This window comes from Suncus etruscus, chromosome 7 (genome assembly GCF_024139225.1).
Source record: "Suncus etruscus isolate mSunEtr1 chromosome 7, mSunEtr1.pri.cur, whole genome shotgun sequence".
NCBI lineage: Eukaryota > Metazoa > Chordata > Mammalia > Eulipotyphla > Soricidae > Suncus > Suncus etruscus.
Window position 1 is genome coordinate 11,871,690 of NC_064854.1, and position 18,373 is coordinate 11,890,062.

The 18,373-nt window shown below is 47.2% G+C and overlaps 1 protein-coding gene across 1 annotated transcript in view; it reads right to left on the bottom strand.

Moving 5' to 3' along the window:
• Positions 1-6,237: 6,237 nt before the first annotated feature.
• PFDN4 (prefoldin subunit 4) overlaps positions 6,238-18,373 on the bottom strand; it is a 12,672-nt gene continuing 536 nt past the window's right edge. The window contains exons 2-4 of the mRNA XM_049776286.1: positions 11,941-12,048; positions 9,120-9,260; positions 6,238-6,612 (exon numbers count right to left, since the gene is read on the bottom strand). Coding sequence (XP_049632243.1) covers positions 6,481-6,612; positions 9,120-9,260; positions 11,941-12,048 — 381 coding nt within the window. The 3' untranslated portion in view covers positions 6,238-6,480. The remainder of the gene's footprint in view (positions 6,613-9,119; positions 9,261-11,940; positions 12,049-18,373) is intronic.

Consider the following 18,373-nt stretch of genomic DNA (forward strand, 5'->3'; position numbering starts at 1 on the left):
CTTCCCATCACCAATGTCACCCATTTCCCACCCACTCCCACCACCCATCCCTGCCTTGCTCTATGGTAGGCAAATTGCATCTCTCTCTCTCTCTCTCTCTCTCTCTCTCTCTCTCTCTCTCTCTCTCTCTCTCTCTCTCTCTCTCTCTCTCTCTCTCTCTCTCTCCTTTTTGACACTGGTTTGCACTATTATTAATGGAGGGGTACATTGCCTCTTTCTCCACTTTCAATACCTGAGTTCTGTCCAGAGCAATCAGTTTCAATTATCATTTCTTTGTAGACCCTTTTCTTTTTTTTTTTTTTCTTTTTTCTTTTTTTGGTTTTTAGGGCCGCACCCATTTGATGTTCAGGGGTTACTCCTGGCTAAGCACTCAGAAATTGCCCCTGGCTTGGGGGTACCATATGGGACGCCGGGGGGATTGAACCGCGGTCCTTCCTTGGTTAGCGCTTGCAAGGCAGACACCTTACCTCTAGCGCCACCTCTCTGGCCCCATTGTTGGCCCTTTTCAACTCTAGCTATACTCACTGCTCTTTGTGCTGAGTAAATAAATTTAAAAAAAAAAAGGTAAGCACAAGGCCACTGGCATTTCCCAGGGTGATCTTGGTGCTGGGAGACTTCATTACTAATTACTGCAGGCCTCACCTGAATGAGTGAATGACTCATTCACGGGGGAAAATAAGCCCTAACCCAAGTCCTATGGGGAATGCTGTCAGATGACAGTGCCAACCATGGACAGGCAGCAGACTGGGCATGTCAGAGAAAGGGACAAGCTGGGTAGACATAGTGAGTTCACTGCCCAATACAAACCTGGTCCCGGCTGTGCAAAATATTATTTGTGACAGGTAACTGGAAGTTGCTTTTCATATACACTGCAAGAGGGAGCAAGAGATAAAAGCCTGATTCCAGTTGGTTCTGTGTGGTCTCTGCTCAGACACAGGTCATCTTTGCCTCATCATCATCCTCCCCTTCATCTCTCCAAGCACTGCCCAAGCTTCTACCGCATTCCCCTTCACCAAAGCCCAGTTTCCTCCTTTCCCCTTTCTCTCTCCTCTACCCCCAGAGAAGACTTGGTCCTGTCTGAAATCTGGCTTCTCTCCTTGCAGTAAAAGCCACCAGGCAACCCCAAACCATAACCATCTTCCAGTTCAGAATGCTCTAGAAGCCATCCCACCTCCTGACACTGCTCAAATGCCATTTCCTGAATTAATTGTGGCTTTAGCTAGGTCTGCAATTATCAACCTTTCCACATGTATGGACTGAACAGGTGTGCAGAACCATTGGACAACGACTAGAGAGAGTATACAGAGAGTAAGGTGGTTCGATTCCCCTGAGCACCACCAGGAGTAAGTCCTGAGCACAGTGGGTGTATAAAAGAGGAAGGAAGGAAGGAAGGAAGGAAGGAAGGAAGGAAGGAAGGAAGGAAGGAAGGAAGGAAGGAAGGAAGGAAGGAAGGAAGGAAGGAAGGAAGGAAGGAAGGAAGGGGAGAAAGAAAGGGAGAGGAAGAGGAGGGAAGGAGGAAGAAAGGGAAGGGAGGGAGGGAGGGAGGAAAGGAGGGGAGAGAGGGAGGAAGGGAGGAAGAAAGGAAGGAAGGAGGGAGGGAGGGAAGAAGGAAGGAAAGGAGGGAGGGAGGGAGAGGAGGGAGGAAGGAAGGAGGGAAGGGAAGAAGGGAGGGGAAGGAGGGAGGAAGGAAGACAAGGAAGGAAGAGGAGGAAGAAAGGGAGGGAAAGAGGAAGGGGAGGGAGAGGAAAGAAGGGGAGAGGAAGAAAGGAAGGGAGGGATGGGAGGGAGTGAAGGGAGAGGAGGGAGGGAGGGAAGGGAGGAAGAAAGGGAGGGATGGGAGGGAGTGAAGGGAGAAAGGAGGGAGGGAGGGAGGTGGGAGGAGAGAAGGAAAGGAGGAAGGAAGGGGAAGAAGGAAGGGGAGGAAGGAATGGAAGGGAGGAAGAGAAGGAGGGATGGGAGGGAGGGAGGAAGGGGAGGGAGGGAGGAAGGAAGAAAGTGGAGGGAGGGAAGGAGGAAGAGAAGGTAGGGAGGAGGAAGGAAGGAAGGAGGGGAGGGAGGAAGGAAGGAAGGAAGGAAGGAAGGAAGGAAGGAAGGAAGGAAGGAAGGAAGGAAGGAAGGAGGGAGGGAGGGAGGGAGGGAGGAAGGAAGGAGGAAGGAAGGAAGGAAGGAAGGAAGGAAGGAAGGAAGGAAGGAAGGAAGGAAGGAAGGAAGGAAGGAAGGAAGGAAGGAAGAAGGGAGGGAGGAGGGAAGGAAGGAAGGAAGGAAGGAAGGAAGGAAGGAAGGAAGGAAGGAAGGAAGGAAGGAAGGAAGGAAGGAAGGAGAGGAAGGAAGGGGAAAGAGAAAGGAAGAGAAGGGGAGGATGAAGGGGAGGAAGGAAGGAAGGAAGGAAGGAAGGAAGGAAGGAAGGAAGGAAGGAAGGAAGGAAGGAAGGAAGGAAGGAAGGAAGGAAGGAAGGAAACCAAACCTCTGGACGAGACCTCTGTAGTTAACTAGATTAGTGGTGGTAGAGATGAGAATAAATAAAGTGGGAAAAATTCAAACAAGTCAAAAGCAAAAGAACTGACCCAGAACTGCACTGGCAAATGATCCACTGCTACCTCCTTCTTAGTAGAAACCCAGCTGAGATGGACATTTTATTCACCCAGGATAGAACTGGTAGTCTGAGGATCAATTTTCTATGGTGGCACAGCTTTTTAAGACAACAGGGCTCAGGAGATGTTGGGGGGCCAATCATGGGTCCAAGGTAGTGATAACACATAAAAATCAGAAATCCTGCCTGGAAAGCCAGAGGCAAAGTCTTGCTGAAACAGCGGCAGACCTGCCATGCCAGACAGCTCCTGCTCAAGGCTAGTCAAACTTAGGACCAACACAGGGAAGAAAGAGGCTGCAGATGCCTTCAGAATGAAGTGCAAATGAAAACCTTGCAATTTGGATCACCTAGGATTTCACAGACAAGTTCAGAGACAAGCACCAAGTCAGCGGCACCAACCTGACCAAAGCCAAGCCCTGGTCAGTTATAGGATTTCACTTCTGAAAGGTGTCAGAGGGAGGATTGATATAGAAAGGCCACATTCCCTCGTGGGATATCCAATGTATATAGTATGGCAATAATATCCAGAGAGAGTCGAGAACAGGGCTGGAGGAACAATCCATGGCAGGAAACTTGCCAGAAAGAGCGGTGAGTGCAAGTGCAGTTAGGGTTAGGGCAGAGAAGGGACCACTGTGACAGTGAAGCTGGAAATGATCACTCTGGACAAAAACTGGGTGCTGAGAGGAGGGAAAGTGATATGCATGATTCCTCTTCAGTTAAATATTGCAAACCACAGTTCCTGAAATGAAGAGAGGAGAGAGATAAGAGGAGGAAGAGGAGGAGAGGAGGGGGAGGAGAGAAGGGGGGTAAGGAGAGGAGGAAAGGGAAAGAGGACAGGAGGGGAGGAGGAAAAAAGGAGGAAGGGGAAGAGGAGGGGAGGAAGTAGAGGAGGGGAGCTAGAGGAAGAGGAGGGGAGGAAGAGAAGGGGAGGGAAAGGAAGAAAGGGGAGGAGGAAAGAGGAGGGGGAGGAGGAGGGGAGGAAGAAGGGGAAGAAGGAAGAGGAGGAGGAAGAGGTTTGGAAAACTGAGGACATTGGTGGCAAGAAATGTATACTGGTGAAGGGTATTGTATATTGTGATTGAAAGTCAATTGTTGTAGCATTAAATAATTAACGATGGATCTGGATGGAGGTGGATGGTGAAGGATGGAGGCCTTTGTCCTTAGGCCCTGGCCACGTGGCTCCGCAACCCCCATTCAGCTGGCGGGTTCCAGGTTTAGGTGAACGGCAGAATCAGACTCATCCAGAGACAGGCATCAGGAAGCATCAACTTTATTCATGCCCTATTCACCACATGTGTGTGGCCTATATCATAACCTTTCAAGCACAGCCATTCTTCGCTAGCCCTGCATCTTAACTCCTTTCAGCCATCTTTCCTTTCACCTCCATGCTGGCCAAAGACCAAAAGGGCAGAGACCCAAAAAAGGGGGCCAAATCCCCTGGGTCAAAGGTTTTATCTACCTTTTCCAAGACCCCTCCCAGGAATGGGCGGGGTCTTGCAGGTAAGGTCAAGTTACCTAGGGAAAAAGGGTGGGGAATAAGGCTTCAAATCGTGAACAATTTAGTAACTATCTCAGTGCTTCAACCAACAAATTTATTTTTAAAAATTAAAAAAAAGTTTTGGGCAGGAGAGATGTCATGGAGGTGGGGCGTTTGAGTTGTATGCAGAAGGACGGTGGTTCGAATCCCGGCAACCCATGTGGTTTCCCCCCCCCCCCCCCCCCCCAGCCTGCCAGGAGCGATTTCTGAGTGTAGAGCCAGAAGTAACCCCTGGGCGCTGCCTGATGTGACTCCCCTTAAAAAAAAAAAAGTTTCTGCTGCTAAGGTTGGTGGTACCTTCAGGATGAAAAGTTGTCAACTTCAGGCCCTCCAGGGCAGAACCCCACTGGCCTTCTCCATCCACCTGGATCTTGTGGGCTAGTTGAATAGTGGAGCACTCACTAGATTTGGAGGGAGGAGCCTGGAATTCCTCCCACTCCCTCACACAGGGGTCCCAGCCACAGGATGGCAATTTTGGGGTTCCCAAGTGAAGAAGCTTCTGGGGGTTCTGAATATACCCCCAGACCCACTCTACATTTATAGCCTCAGCTAAAGTTTCCTCAAATTCTTCTCATCTGAGTAAGGTGCCTACTTCCTGCCACCACCAAATAAATCTCCCACTAGCATTCCTTTCACTAACAATCACAATCATTTTCTGTCATTTCCTCTAAGTCATTTTCCAGAATGTGCAAATCAGAATTTGGGACTATTTTTTTCAAAATGCTAAAGCTTTATCTTTAGACTGTGGAGTGTTTCGGAATTCTCTCTTTTTACACCTCAATTATTCCTGAACATTTAACCAAAACATATAAATGCAAAGTTCAAGTTTTGCTAATTCTTCTAAAATTATCAGCATATCAGCGCCATCTGCTGGATAATTAATTCAGCAAGATCTGTGGGAAGGAAGGAGGGCACGTAAAAGGTATAAAGACAGGAGCACAGGGGGCACTAAACTTGCCTTAGGCACAGCTGACCTAGGTCCCCTAAGCACCACCAGGAGTTATTTCTGAATGCAGAGACAAGAGTAAGCCTTAAGCACCACTCGGTAGCCCCCCCCCCAAAAAAAAGGGGCAAATGTATTTTTTTTTTTTTTTTTGGTTTTTGGTTTTTGGGTCACACCCGGCAGTGCTCAGGGGTTACTCCTGGCTCACCGCTCAGAAATCGCTCCTGGCAGGCCCGGGGGAACCATATGGGATGCTGGGATTCGAACCATCGTCCTTCTGCATGCAAGGCAAATGCCTTACCTCCATGCTATCCCTCCGGCTCCACAAATGTATCTTAAAACATAAAGCTGGTTAACTTCACATCCTCATCCATAGAACCCTAATTATTACAAAGCACAAAGAATCAAGTCTAAACCATCATTTTCAAAAACTATTTGTTATAGGGTCAGAGAGATAGCACAGCGGTAGGGCATTTGCCTTGCAAGTCAGCCAACCCAGGATGGATGGTGGGTCGAATCCCGGCATCCCATATGGTCCCCAGAGCCTGCCAGGAGTGATTTCTGAGCAGAGAGCCAGGAGTAACCCCTGAGCGCCACTGGGTGTGGCCCAAAAACAAACAAAAAAATAAAAACTACCTATTTTTGCTACTGTACATGTCTTGACCTCTCAAGCATTGGTCTATTCTATTCTATGAAAACTGCTCAATATTTGTTACCTAGTTCTGTGCATGAAAATATGGTTAGATATAATATACATTACATGTATGTAAATAAAATCTATACATACTTTTGGGGGTCAGGGTGACTGCACAGCAGTAGGACGTTTGCCTTGCATGCAGCCAACCCAGGAGGATTCGAGGTCGATCCCCAATACCTCATATGGTCCCCTGAACCTGCCAGGAGCGATCTCTTAGCTCTGAGCCATGAGTAACCCCTGAGCACTGCTGAGTGTGGACCCCCCCAAAAAAATCTATACATAATTTTTAACATAAGACATAATTTTAGTTGAGAAGATAGACAGATGTAGGATAAGAGTTGTCTGTCCTTCCACCATCATCAAGAGAACAACTGAGATCAATATATTAAAAACAAGACACAACTGTTACCTTTTCTCAGACATGAAAACTGCAACAAATATGCCCAATGAGAATATAGAAACATCGAAGATTGCTTAATTGATTTTAATAACATAACATCAAGGGCCCTACACTTTATGTTATGCAAAATACATAGATATATTTTAAAAATATAAAATAAATAAGCAAGACATATGGAAACAGGCACTGCCATTAAAATAAATGAAAAAATGTCTCAGAAGGAAGTTTACTTTCCATGCCACTTGAAGGGAGTGAACATTTTACACAAGATTCAAGTTTATTAAACAAATTTAAAAAACCATTACAAAATGTTTTAACTTTCATCAGCTTCAAGGTTTATGTTGCTACCAAATTTTGCATATAACTGTACTTTCAAATCTGCTAACACCCGCTGAATTGATTTCACTCGGGATTCTAAGGCATCGATTTCTTCTTGCAAATTTTTCTGGAAAGTAAAAAAAAAAAAAAAAGAGTTTCAATTCATTCTATTTATTTGGAATCTCTGTGGGAGGAATCTTAAGAAATTTGAGAAAGAATTTTAGGCAGAAGCCCTGAACGTCACCAGATGTAACCCCAAAACTCAACAACTACCACAAGATTCCACAGTGCAATTCTCATTATCAAAATGTGGAAAAAAATTTCACTTTGGGGCTGGAGCAATAGCACAGTGGCAGAGCGTTTTTTGCCTTACATTCAACCGACCTGAGACAGACTTGGATTAGATCCCCAGCCTCCCATATGGTCCCCCAAACCTGCCAGGGGCAATTTTTGAGCACAGAGCAAAGGAGCAACCACAACCACAACTAGGTGTGCCCCCCCCCAAAAAAAAATAAAAGAAAGAAAAAAAGAAATTTTCACTTTGAAGCCCCCAGAATTTAGGAGACTGGTAAAGAGTAATTGGCTTCTGAGGACAATTTAACAAAACTACACTGAATCTCAAATCCCTTCCTGCTTAAGATCACAAGAGGATTTTTTCCAACATGACAAAAAAAAGATAAAATGCCAACAATGGTGTAAGATCAATAGCAGGAAAGAAAGAAGTGTATCTGGTAACAACACCACAATCAGATCATTACCTCAAAGGGAGCCCCCAAACCCCCTCTATCAAAGGCAAGATTACCTGAAATTTGTTCCATAGTCTGAGGTCCGCTTGAGGACCCCTAAACATGAGGGGTTGACAATCTGTCCATTCTTTAATAAGATTATTTATTCAAATATCAATAATTCAGACAATAATATTATTTTCTTATTGTTGAGTTACCAAAATCTTCCTTCTCTTTTTATTTGCAAGTTAGTTCTTTAGTTTATTTGAGGAAAAAAAAATATTGAGAGTGGGAGTGGGATTTTTTTTTTTTTGGTTTTTGGGCCACACCCGTTTGACGCTCAGTGGTTACTCCTGGCTATGTGCTCAGAAATTGCCCCTGGCTTGGGGGACCATATGGAACACCGGGGAATCGAACTGCGGTCCGTCCTACGCTAGCGCTTGCAAGGCAGACACCTTACCTCTAGTGCCACCTTCCCGGCCCCCAGAAACCATTCTTAGGGGCCTGGAGAGATAGAACAGCGGCGTTTGCCTTGCAAGCAGCCGATCCAGGACCAAAGGTGGTTGATTCGAATCCCGGTGTCCCATATGGTCCCCCGTGCCTGCCAGGAGCTATTTCTGAGCAGACAGCCAGGAGTAACCCCTGAGCACCGCCGGGTGTGACTCAAAAACAAAACAAAACAAAAAAATCATTCTTAGGCAGACCTGAAAGACCATAAGGGATGCCAGGGATCGAACCTAGATGTGCCTAATACAAGGCAAACACCCAATCTGCTATGCTATCGCTCCAGCCCCTGGGGATGGGACTTTTGAGCCAGACCAAGTAAGACTCAGGTATCACTCCTGACAGTGCTGGAGAGACCATATATGGGATAGCCACATGCAAGGCAAGTGCCCTAAGCCCTACGCTATCTGTCTAGCTCCTCCAAAGAAAAAGTAAAATACTGGTGGTGGGAATGTCCCTCATTCATTGTCACTATGTAGCTTAGATATTACTTTGAAAGATTTGTTATTCACTTTGGCCACAATAAAAATTTGAAAAAACAGAAGGTGATTCTAAAGCCTACAGTAGCAACCCACTGACTTCCTGCTAAACAATAGACAACAAATTATATGCCTACTAGAATGTGTGCCAGCAGGGAAGGAAAGCCAGAAGAGAGAAGGGTGAGAACACAAAAAAAGAGACCTCAGAGAAGTTCCCTCTGATCAATGGCTCTGGCAGGCTTCCTTTCCTACTTTCAAATGAAGGCACCATTTCTGGGATCAGAAGATAATTCCTCTCAGCCACGCTGGGTCACTCCAGCCCCATAACTTCCCAAAGTTCCCTGGTGACAGAGAGAGCTCAGATGACAGTCCAGGTTAGGACTGATGAGCACTGTTCTGCAGAGCCTCCAAGTATGCCTTGGATTAGATCTCGAGACCTCACACCCATCTTTTTCCTTGGGCTCAGCAATGCTAACTGCGTCCTAATTTAAGAGTTAAGACTCTGCTATCCTTGGAGCCAGAGAGATAGCACAGTGGGAAGGGATTTATTTCCCTTGCATGTGGCCGACCTGGGATAAACCTGGTTAGAGACCCGGTATCTTGGTTCCCCAAGCTTGCCAGGATTGGTTTCTGAGCACAGAGCCAGGAATAATCCCTGAGCATTGCCAAGTATGGCCCAAAAGCTAATCAATCAATCAATAAATAAATAAAAAATAAAGACTGCCATCCAGGGGTTAGAGCAATAGCACATCAGGTAGGGCATTTGCCTTGCACACTGTCGACCCGGGTTCTATCCCCAGCATCCCATATGTAGTCCCAAGCACTACCAGGAGTGATTACTGAGTGCAGAGCCAGAAGTAACCCTTGAGCATTGCTGAGTGTACCCCCACCAGAATAAAAGACTCCACATCCAGAATTCAACCTACCTTTGCTTCTTCTAACATGTCTTGTGTTTCCTCTTGAGAGTGGCTGAAGAAAACGTCGCCTACTTGGTAAGGAATCATGAGGCAGTCATCGTCCGCAAGCATGATGTCCTCACAGGCGTCTTCTAAATTTTGCAGCTGTTTCTACAAACACAGGGGGAACCTCCATGAGGGAGACGCTCAACCATGACTGACAGAGACCCAGGGATGGTAGGATGCCCCTCTTTGAACCTGAGGGTGCCGACCAGCTCACATGTTGTCCTCTACATCTCCCAAAAGCTCAAGAATGGGGGGGAGGGGGCTCTGAGTAAGCTGAAATGTCTCCCTTACCACCTTCTTACAATAGAATTAAAACATCAACACAAAAAAACTTCAGCAAGGACACAGCGATAGACAGCAAGCCGGGAGGGCATTTGCCTTGCCCATGGTCTACTCGGGTTCAATCCTTAACATCCCATATGGTTCCCCCAAACACTGCCAGGAGTAATTCCTGAGTACAGTCAGGAATAACCACTGAACACCACCAGGTGTGGCCCCAAAACCAACCCAAAACCGGAAACACACACACACACACACACACACACACACAAATAGCAATGTTTCTCAGCAAATATCAACTTATCACACACAAAAAAAATGGTCCTGGCATGGACTCAAGCCCAGGAGAACCAGCAACAGAAGGCAGCAAATCTAACTTAATGACCCTGGGTTGGAATTTGGCTGGTTCCAGGGCCCAGGCCCCATGAGCCACTACCGAGGATCTACATGCTCAGATCAAGAGGGACAGCAGTGCCACACTGGCCACATGCTCCAAGACAGAGCTCCGGGGTGGAGCCTGGAGTCTCTGCTCCCCGCACGCGCACACACACACACACACACACACACACACACACACACACACACACACACACACACACACACACACACACACACACACACCCTCACGTCCCTTTCAGGGACCAGGACACACTCAAGAGGTGGAGCAAATGCCCTGCATGTGAGGCTTTAACTTCCCAGTTAGGTAAGGGTGAGGCCCTTACCAAACCCACCCCAAGTAGCCCCTAACTTTATGCTTTTATTTGAAGGGGGGACCTTGGTGACACAACTGATGATGCTCAGGGACTACACCCATCCTAGAGCTCGAGAGTGAATCCTGGAAGTGTTCAGGGGACCATGTAGTACCAGGATCTGAGCCCAGGCCTCCCACATACAAAGCCTATGCTCTTTTTATTATTATTTGTTTGTTTAGTTGGATTTTGTTTTGTTTTGTTTGGGGGTTTGGGGGTTTTAGGCCACACCCAGAAGGGCTCAGGGGTTACTCCTAGCTCTGAAGCTCAGAAATTGCTCCTGGCAGGCTCGGGAAACTTTATGGGATGCTGGGAATCAAACCCCGGTCTGTTCTGGGTTGAACACATACAAGGCAAATGCCCTACTACTGTGTTATTACTCCAACCTTTTTTGTTTGTTTTGACTTTGAGTCACACTGGGCAGTTCTTGCAGCTACTCCTGGCTCTGCATTCAAGAATTTTAACTGGGGGGCCAGAGAGATAGCACAGCAGTAGGGCACTTGCCTTGCAAGCAGCCAACCCAGGACAAATGGTGGTTCGAATCCCAGCATCCCATATGATCCCCTCAGCCTGCCATGAATAATTTCTGAGCGCAGAGCCAGCAGTAGCCCCTGAGCGCCGCCGGAAAAAAAAAATTATATATATATAACTGGCAAACTTGGGGGATCATATGGCATGACAGAGATTAAACCAGAGTGAGCCTTGTGCAGGGAAAACTCCCTATACACTGTGCTATAGCTCAGATCCTCTAGTCCTATTTTTTTTTTTTTTTTTTTTTTTTTGGTTTTTGGGCCACACCCAGCAGTGCTCAGGGGTTACTCCTGGCTGTCTGCTCAGAAATAGCTTCTGGCAGGCACATATGGGACGCTGGGATTCGAACCAACCACCTTTGGTCCTGGATTGGCTGCTTGCAAGGCAAACGCCGCTGTGCTATCTCTCTGGGCCCCCTCTAGTCCTATTTTTAAAAGTGTTCTTCAGGGCTGGAGAGAGATTACAGCAGGCATAATCTGCATGCACCTGACCAGCTTTGATCCCAAGTACCACCAGGACTGAACACAGAACAAGAATTATGACTGAAACCCAACTACAAGCATGTTTGTAATCATGGTGCTTAAATAAAGATATGGTTTTTGTCCCCTCCCCTTAATAAAGATATTACTTAAAAAAAAAAAAAAGAAAAGAAAAGAAATAGAAGTTAATCATAAACACTGCAGGGTGTGACCCAAAAAGAAAAAGAAAACAAAAACAAAATAAAAACAAAATTCACTGTTGAGTGAATTATTTCAATCATACCAAAGAGCCCATAGAGAGATAACCAATCACATGTTAAGAGAAAATACATGGGACCAGAGCGATAACACAGCAGGCACGGTCTTGCAAGTGTGCTTTGATCCCCGGCATTCTACATGGTCCCCCAGTTTGCCAAGAGTATTTCTGGGGGTCGGGAAGGTGGCACTAGAGGTAAAGTGCCTTGCAAGCGCTAGCGTAGGATGGACCGAGTTTCGATCCCCCGGCATCCCATATGGTCCCCCCAAGCCAGGGGCTATTTCTGAGCACACAGCCAGGAGTAGCCCCTGAGCGTCAAATGGATGTGGCCCAAAAACAAACCAAAAAAAAGAGTATTTCTGAATGCAAAACCAGGAATAATCCCTGAGAGCCACCAGGTGTGGCCCAAAAACAAACAAAATAATGTTTATATTTGGGCTACAGTATAAAGGACTTTTAGCTGTCTTAAAAAATATACATGTTTTCAGTACCTTCTTCACATCGATTTCCTCTTTGAGCTCTGTGATTCGACTCGTGTTCCGTGCAAATTTGTTTATCTTTTGTTGGTCTTCAAAAGTAACATTGACATCTTCTGCAGCCTAAAAATGAATTGCATTTTCTGAGTTAATTTCAATTGAGAAGTTAGAGATCAGCTTGTGATAGAACTCTGAATTTCAATAAATTATTTGCCCTGGTACGATACACGCAGAGGAAAGATCACAAATATTAGCATTATTCAATTTTTTGTTAGACAAATAAGATTTGTTCACAAACCCATAGCCTGATTCTAGTCTATGAATGCCTACACGACCAAAAACTTTCAAATATAAACCAGCAAGAATACTTCCTTAATTAATTAATTAATTAATTCTTTTACTTCATCAGCCCAGAGAGCAAAAGTAGTGGGTGGGCCTAACACTGGTTCTCAACCATGGGAAATGACACATGTGGTTTGTTCCCTAAGCAGCAGGCTGGAGGCACAGTTATGAACAAGATATTGTTTAAATCTCTCTTCTCTCCCATTATTTACATACAGGAAAGTCATATTAATTTTAATTATTTTAATTAATTACTAATTTTAAGTAATTAATATCAATGCATATTAATTTCATGAAATTACAGGTCTATTATTATAATATTATAATAGTAATATTATATATTATAATATTATTATAATATACAAATCTATTATTTTGAGGCACTTTTGCATAGTCTTTAGAAGAGAGATAGCACAGCGGTAGGGCATTTGCCTTGCACGCAACCTATCCAGGCCGGAGACAGTGGTTCAAATCCCGGCATACCATATGGTCCCTCATGCCTGCCAGGAGTGATTTCTGAGTGCAGAGCCAGTAATCCCTGAGCACCACCAGTATGACCCAAAAACAAAAAGAATTAATCTAAATGTACAGTGTCATGCCATCTACAAACAGTGAGAGCTTGACTTTTTGACTTTTTCCTTTTCTTTTTCTTTTGTGTGTGTGTGTGTGTGTGTGTGTGTGTGTGTGTGTGTGTGTGTGTGTGTGTGGCTCACATCCAGCAGCACTCAGGGGTTACTCCTGGCTCAGAAATCACTCCTGGCAGGCCCGGGGGACCGTGTGGGATGCCGGAATTGGAAACACCGTCCTTCTGCATACAAGGCAAAGGCCTAATCTCCATGCTATCTCTCTGACCCCTTGACTTTTTCCTTTTCTGTCTAGGTTCCCTTGGTATTTTTTTTTTCTTGCCTTATTGGCAAGTACTTGACTAGAAGTGGAGACTGGGCAGCCTTGTCTTGTGCCTGATCTTGGAGAGAGGCTTTTGTTTTTTCCCCCACAGAACAGAATGTCTGCTGGCGCATGAGAACTTGCAACTTCCAAAGCAGCCAGGCCAAAGGGGATTCTAGAGACACGCATGCCTGAGGCATTAACACTCTGAGCCAGTGGAAACCTGCAGTAATGTGCAGGTATTTTTGGTGGGGAGCTGAAAAGAGCACACACACACACACACACACACACACACACACACATTTTTTGGTGGGGAGCTGAAAAGAGCACACACACTCACACACATTTTTTGGTGGGGAGCTGAAAAGAGCACACACACACACACATTTTTTGGTGGGGAGCTGAAAAGAGCACACACACACACACATTTTTTGGTGGGGAGCTGAAAAGAGCACACACACACACACACACACACACACAGTTGGCTCCCCATCACTGAGGGCAGTTTAAAAGCTGAAGAAAGCAATTCAGTGCAGTACCTTTCCAGAACAGCAGTTTCGAGCACACAAGAGTCAGCAAGGCAGTGAACCCCAAAACTGGAAACTAGGCCTTCTAGGAAGTGAGATTCACAATAGAGAGTTGGAGATGCCCCTGGGAGGACTCAAGGGTTGACTTCTGCTGGCACCCTCATTTCTTTTGATTTGGTGGGGAAGGTTCACTTACCAGGTCATACTCAGGGCTTACTCCTGGCTCTGCACTCAGGAATCACACCTAGTAGGGGTGATTCTGGGGATCAAACCCAGGCTGGCTGTGTGCAACGCATGCACCTTGACACTAGACTATCTCTATGGCCCTTCTTCCATTTCTTGAAGCTGCTCCTAGTCTAGGAAGGGACCATTCTACCAAGGAGTAGAGCAGAGAACCTTAGGACAGGAGAAAGTTGTGTCTCTCCTAGAAAGGCAAAGCAGCAGACCAGAGGCAAGGGGCACCCTACAGGCCTTCCTGCCTTACAGAAGCCAGATGTGGGGGCTCTCAAAGTGGGAAGAGTGGGAAAGGAGAGGAGAGTGGTAGAGCATCTGGTGCAGGAGGTTAAGGATGGTCAGAATGGGGAATCTGAGCTGGAACAATAACACAAAGGTAGGTTCTTTGCCTTGCTTGCAGCTGACCCAGAATGGACCTGGGTTAGATCCCAGGCGTCCCATATGGTCCCTGGTGCCTGCCAGGAGTGATTTCTGAGCGCAGAGCCAGGAGTAACCCCTGAATCACCAGGTGTGACTCAAAAAACAAAAAGTGGGGGGGGACTCCTGGGGGCCCCCAGGTCCTCACATCTGCAAACAGTGAGGCTGGCTAGTGTCTGGCTGATAGGGAGGAAGACTGCACTGAGAAAAGACTGGGGGAGAGGGAACAACACCTCCCCAGTAAGAGGGTCCTGTGCCCAAATCTTGGTGGGGGTCTAGAAGTGATCCCCCGGGCCTGAGAGGTCCTCATACGCAGCATCTCTGCAGTGAACACCAGGAGCTCAAGCATTGAGAGGCACAGAGGCAGTCCATGGTGGCTCACCTGAATGTGGAAACTTCCAGCAACACTGCAGGGACAGTTGGATCCCCACTGCTACGAGGTAAACCCTCGAAGAAGCAGGGTCCACCAATGTCACCTGCCTTTAACTGTTTCCTTAAAGGGACCCACCAAGCCACAAGGCCATAAAGCTCCAAGCCCAGGGCCATGATGTGGCTTTTCCAATGTGTCAGGCCCAGGTTCCATGCAGGTTAGTGTCATCCTTGGAAATTCTAGAAAGCTCCATTATGGGAGGTAGAGGAGTGCCACCAGCAGTGGAAGGGGACAAAAATCAAGGACATGCCAGGTAGTGGTGGTGAAAGTGAGAGTGGAGGGGAGGGGAGAAAAATATTAGAGGACTGGGGAGAAAAAGGGGTTCAAGGCTGTAAGGTAAACTCTTCCACCTAACTTCCTTTTTCCTAACCTCTACTTTTGGTAGGTAAAAATCCACCTAAATTACTGGGCCTTCCCCACCCTGGTGGGTGGGGTTTGGGAATAAAAAAGAAAGGGTCTGCCTGGGGGCAAGGCACAGAGTTTAACAGGAAAAGCATAGGGCTTGGGCAGGAGAGAGTTGGGAGAGGTTGGCAAAGAAAGACATGGCAGAGATTCATGGCAGAGAAAAGCCATGAGGAATAAAGCGAGCTGACGCCAATTAATATCTTTTCTGACTGCTGTGTGTTATTTCTCCACCTTTATTACCCTGTTTCATCAGGCCCATCGCCTGAGGGGTTGGTTAGAAGTGGTACCTAGGGCCAGAGAAATAGCACAGTGGTAGGGCATTTGCCTTGCACAGGGCCAACCCAAAAGATGGTGGTTTGATTTCCAGCATTCCATATCCCAGCATCCCCTCAGCCTGCCAGGGGTGATTTCTGAGTGCAGAGCCAGGAGTAACCCCCGAGCCCCACCGGGTGTGACAAAAAAAACCAACAACAACAACAAAAAGACACGGTGCCAGGGACCTCACCCAACTCGTGGATTTATTTTTTATTTTTATTCTACACAAGGCCAAGGAGCATCTGTCTAAGGAGAAGGAACAGAAACCAAAGAGCCCGGGCCCGGAGAGATAGCACAGCGGCGTTTGCCTTGCAAGCAGCCGATCCAGGACCAAAGGTGGTTGGTTCGAATCCTGGTGTCCCATATGGTCCCCCCCGTGCCTGCCAGGAGCTATTTCTGAGCAGACAGCCAGGAGTAACTCCTGAGCACTGCCGGGCATGACCCAGAAAAACAAAAACAAAAACAAAAAACCAAAGAGCCCAAGACCCTCCAAAGTCAAGGCCTCCAGGGCAAAACTTGGAAGAGAGCATGGGGGCCTTTTATTGAAATAAACAAGACTGGAGAGCACTGTCCTACTGGTGTGTCCCCAGATGGAAGGCTGCACCCCGGTATCTGCTAAAAGCACAGAAAACAGACACAGGAGAGCAAAGGCCTAAGTGCCAGGCTTCGGAAGAGAAAGTCCAACCCAGTCACTCTGCTGAGGCTGGCCTCCCTGCTCCATCTAGATTCTGTCTCTGGGTCTCCTCTGAGTCACTGCACGGGGGATCCAAGATGGGAAACCCCTCGCTCCCTCTCAAACTTTCCTTTGCCCTCTCCTGCAGGATCTTCAAAGCGCACAGCCCTTCTTCCGCCCACACTTCATAACCACACCCATAGGGTCCTCAGACCCCAAGAAACACCAGCCCCAACCCCAATCCAAGACAAGGTAAGACCTTCACTACCACCCCCACTGCTCCTCTGTGCCCCTACATTTAACAAGGTGCCCCAGCCCAGACATGAGAAGCTGATGGTCCACTTATGCTCCCAACCCTTCTAGTACCTTCTCAGAATGGGTCTCCCCAGCACTGCACAGGCACAGCCATTAAGCCGGATGAAGTACAATGTGCACCTTCCAGTGGGTTAAGATCCCCCTTCCCTACTAAACCCAAAACAAGTGAAGTTCTGGGAATTCCAAGAGTCTGAATCATCGTTGGCTCACGCCCAATGCTCTAGTCTTGACTAAACCAGGACAACTGGTCGACCTAGAGAGAGCAGGAGAACCGAATGGCCACAAGACCAAGCTCCCTCTATGAAAAACTCAGAAAGTAAACCCCTCAATCAGGAGTTGATACTGGCCACCAGTAAAGTGAACATTGTCCTCTGAGCTGGAGAGATGGGACAGCCAGGAAAGTCCCTGCCTTCCAGTCAGGTCAGGTTTCCTCTCCAGCACTACATGCCCTCCCCTCACATAACCCCCGGGTATGATGGCCCAAGTATTGAGCCAGATTAATTTTTTGGGGGGAGGCCACATCTGGCAGTGCTCAGGGGTTACTCCTGGCTCTGTGCTCAGAAATCGCTCCTGGCAGGCTCAGGGGACCAAATGGGATGCCAGGATTCAAACCACCTTTCATCCTAGGTGTGCAAGGCAAATGCCCTACAGCTGTGTAATCGCTCTGGTCCCTTTTTTTTTTTTTTATCTTTTTAATTTTTTTGATTTGGGGGCCATGCCCAGTGATGCTCAGAGGTTACTCCGAGCTCTGCACTCAGGTATTACTCCTGATGGTGCTCAAGAGACCCCTATGGGATATTGGTGGATGGAACCCAAGTCAGCTGCACGCAAGGCAAGCCTTACTATCACTCCAGCCCATAATATATTTAAGGGGAAAAAGGGGGCACAGCAGAAGGGCATTTGCCTTGCATGCAGCCAACCCAAGAGAGATCAGAATTCAATCCCTAGCATCCCATAAATTCCCCAAAGCCTGCCAAGAGCGATTTCTGGGCACAGAGCCAGAAGTAACCCGAGTGCCTCCGGGTAAGCCCCCCCAAAAAATAATAATAAAATATTTAAGAAACAGGGGCTGGAGAGATAGCATGGAGGTAAGGCGTTTGCCTTTCATGCAAGAGGTCATCGGTTCGAATCCCAGCGTCCCATATGGTCCCCCGTGCCTGCCAGGAGCAATTTCTGAGCATGGAGCCAGGAGTAACCCCTGAGCACTGCCGGGTGTGACCCAAAAACCACAAAAAAAAAAAAAAATTTAAAAAACAAAAACACTTCATCAGGAATGATAGCACCTTGCCCAGGACCCAGCCAGGTTTGATCCCAAAACCCCTTTTGATCACCTGAAACCCACCTAGAAGTGATCCCCAGGCACAGAGCGTGGAGTAAACCCTGTACTTTTATAAAATTAAAAAAAAAAAAAAAGTGTGTGTGTGTGTGTGTGTGTGTGTTCAAAAAAACAAGAAAACAAAAAAGTCAACAGAACATTCGCATCCAACCCAGCCTTTTCCTCCCAGCCAGGTGAAAGTGAGCGGCTATTTCTGCTACTTTCAAGATAATTTAAAGCCAAGCAGAGGGCAACCCTCCCAGGGCCAGGAGGCCTCAACTACCAGTTTTGATCCTTTTTCGGGGGATCATCTTCTAATGTCAGAGCCAAAAACACTCAGGGCCGTTCCCTGGGCAAAGTGGGGAGCAAAAAGGGGGCCCCAGGACTGTCCCTTGGGCCACCTTGGGGGACCACCGACCCACTGTATGTTTCTCCCTCCTTGCACTGGAGATTTGGGGGTTCTGGGTACTGAGATCACATGCTCCAACCCCACGATCTCACTCTGGAGCCTTTGGAGGTCCCAGATTCCGGGGTTCGGCTATCCCAGCCCTAGCCACATCAGATGGGCGCTAAAGATCTGATAGAGGGAT